Source organism: Pediculus humanus, genomic scaffold (assembly GCF_000006295.1).
Source record: "Pediculus humanus corporis 1103172108318 genomic scaffold, whole genome shotgun sequence".
NCBI classification, from domain to species: domain Eukaryota; kingdom Metazoa; phylum Arthropoda; class Insecta; order Psocodea; family Pediculidae; genus Pediculus; species Pediculus humanus.
The window spans coordinates 1,481,288-1,483,489 of record NW_002987887.1 but is presented as its reverse complement, the minus strand read 5'-3'; the positions used below and the strand labels follow the sequence as shown (position 1 = coordinate 1,483,489).

Genomic DNA, 2,202 nt, shown 5'->3' with positions numbered 1-2,202 from the left:
TCGATATATAATGGATTCGTACGTTTGTTTCTATATATGTATATAAATTATGACGTCATTACGAAGAAGGAGGCAACAAGACTATTTGTTAGTTCATAAATTGGCAATTCGTGACGGCAAGTAGGGGGAGAAAAAGAAAAAAAAAACAAAAAGGCGGTAAAATATTAATTTGGCAACAATGATTAGTTTATTATTTACATTTCGGCTACTGCGTCGTTAACCTTTTTTACTTGATGTTGTTTTTAAATTGAATTCGGGGGTTGTTTTTTTTTTTTTTTTTTTTTTTTTTCCTCCTTCCTTCCCTTCCCCCTTCCCTTCCTTTTTTAGTTTTTACAAATTTTTTTTTTTTTTTTTTCCCCCCGAAAAAAAAAAAAAAAATTATACATAATTTTTTTTTTTTTTTTTGAAAAAAAAAAAAAGTATAAAATTGACGTTTAAAAAGTTAAAAGTTTTTTTTTTTTTTTTTTTTTTTTTTTTAAAAAGAAAATAAATCAAGTAAAATTTTTATTTAATTAATTTGAAGAAATTTCTTTTTCTTTCTTTCTTTCTTTGCCTTTTTTTTTTTTGTATTGTGAATTCGTTATTTTATATTATTTCATCGGTGTTATTAAGTTGTTGTAAGTTATATATTAATAATTTTATTTATTCATTGTTTTTTCATGTACACATAAGTGAAACAAATTTTTATTGGTTATACTTATTAACCTCAAAAACACAGTATTATTATTATTATTATCAAACAAAATTTTTATTGATTCGATTTGATTTGTTAAATTTTTGTAATATTGTTGAATTCGACAGAACCTTTTTTCATTACTTTTATTAATTTAAACAAAATGGTTGTTTGTTTTCATTCATCATTCATTATATATTATCATTATTATTTTTATTTATATTTAAATATTGTAAAGCTTTTTCACTTACTATTATGAAGCATGCAGTATGAATACATACTTATATCGAATAATTTTTTTCCAGCATTAATCGAGAAGTTTTTTTTTTTTAATATCGATTATAACAATCATCATAACTTTTACCATCAATTGAGTAACATGTTTAATTACAATTATTGTTTACAGGGATCATTGTTGCAACATTCGAGTGACGTTACAATGAATACAAATTTATTTTTTTTATTAGTTTCGATAATGATGTTAATGATGATGTTAATGATGTAGTGACAACTCGTCAAAGTTTCATGTTTATTACTAAACGTATTGCAATCATAAAGGAATTCAATCGTTTAACATTAATTAAAAGTTTTAGTAAGTAATAATAATAATAATTATATAAAATGAGATTTTGTTATGTGTTTTAGGAAGTTGTAACACTCATGACAAATCCAAAGCTTAAAAAGCAACATGGAAGAAAGCATAAGACGCGCAGAGAAGTTAGTCTGCGACACAAATTCAGCTTTAGCGCAAATGAAGTACAATTTGACATTTGACGGTTTCAATAATAATAGGGAACCCCAAACGAAACGCCCCAATCAAAATCAGGATAAATCTAAAATTAATTTTATTTCGGATGATGATGATTTGTTAAATTTTCAATTAGATTTTAAAACTGATGCAAATGAAATATTATCGAAAATGGATAAAATGTTGGATCTGAATCAGTATACTATGTCATCAAGGTTTGATACCCTGTGATGTTATAACCTTTTTGGAAATTTTAAATAAAAAGAAAAAAACCAACGAGAGTATTATTATTATTATTGTTTTATTTTTCAGGTTTTTACAATCCAAAGCAAGGAATAGAATAAAAGAAATAAATCGAAATTTTAATAGTAGTAAAAAATTAGAATCATCAAAATCATTGGAATTAGAACGTAGCAGAACTAAATTATTAAGTTTGATTAAAGAAGATGTTGATGATGATGATGATGATGATGATGATGATGTTGGTAATGATTATAATAATAAAAAAAAAAAAAAAAATTCATTTGATGTTAAATGTCCATTCGAAGATTTTGATCCGACATTAACATTAATGGGTGGTGGTAACAACATTAATAATAATAATAACTTTTCGTCGTATAAAAATTTAATGAATAATAAAAAAAAATCTCCGGTGCCTGATAATAAGCAAAGCCTGAGCCTGAAAAACATTCACGACTACCTCGCATCATCGAGTGAAAAATCTAAAAACGAATTGAAAAATAAATTATTGGAAACTCAAGAAATTGTCGATAGAGGATAT

At 24.6% G+C, this 2,202-nt stretch overlaps 1 protein-coding gene across 1 annotated transcript in view; it reads left to right on the top strand.

Moving 5' to 3' along the window:
- Positions 1-1,361: 1,361 nt before the first annotated feature.
- The window catches only part of Phum_PHUM604580 (myosin-2 heavy chain, non muscle, putative), a gene marked incomplete at both ends in the record, with an annotated part of 3,589 nt that continues 2,748 nt past the window's right edge, over positions 1,362-2,202 (top strand). Inside the window, 2 exons of the mRNA XM_002432870.1 lie at positions 1,362-1,636; positions 1,734-2,202. The exon at positions 1,734-2,202 is cut by the window's right edge and continues 2,748 nt beyond it. Of these exons, the coding sequence (XP_002432915.1) occupies positions 1,362-1,636; positions 1,734-2,202 (744 nt within the window). The remainder of the gene's footprint in view (positions 1,637-1,733) is intronic.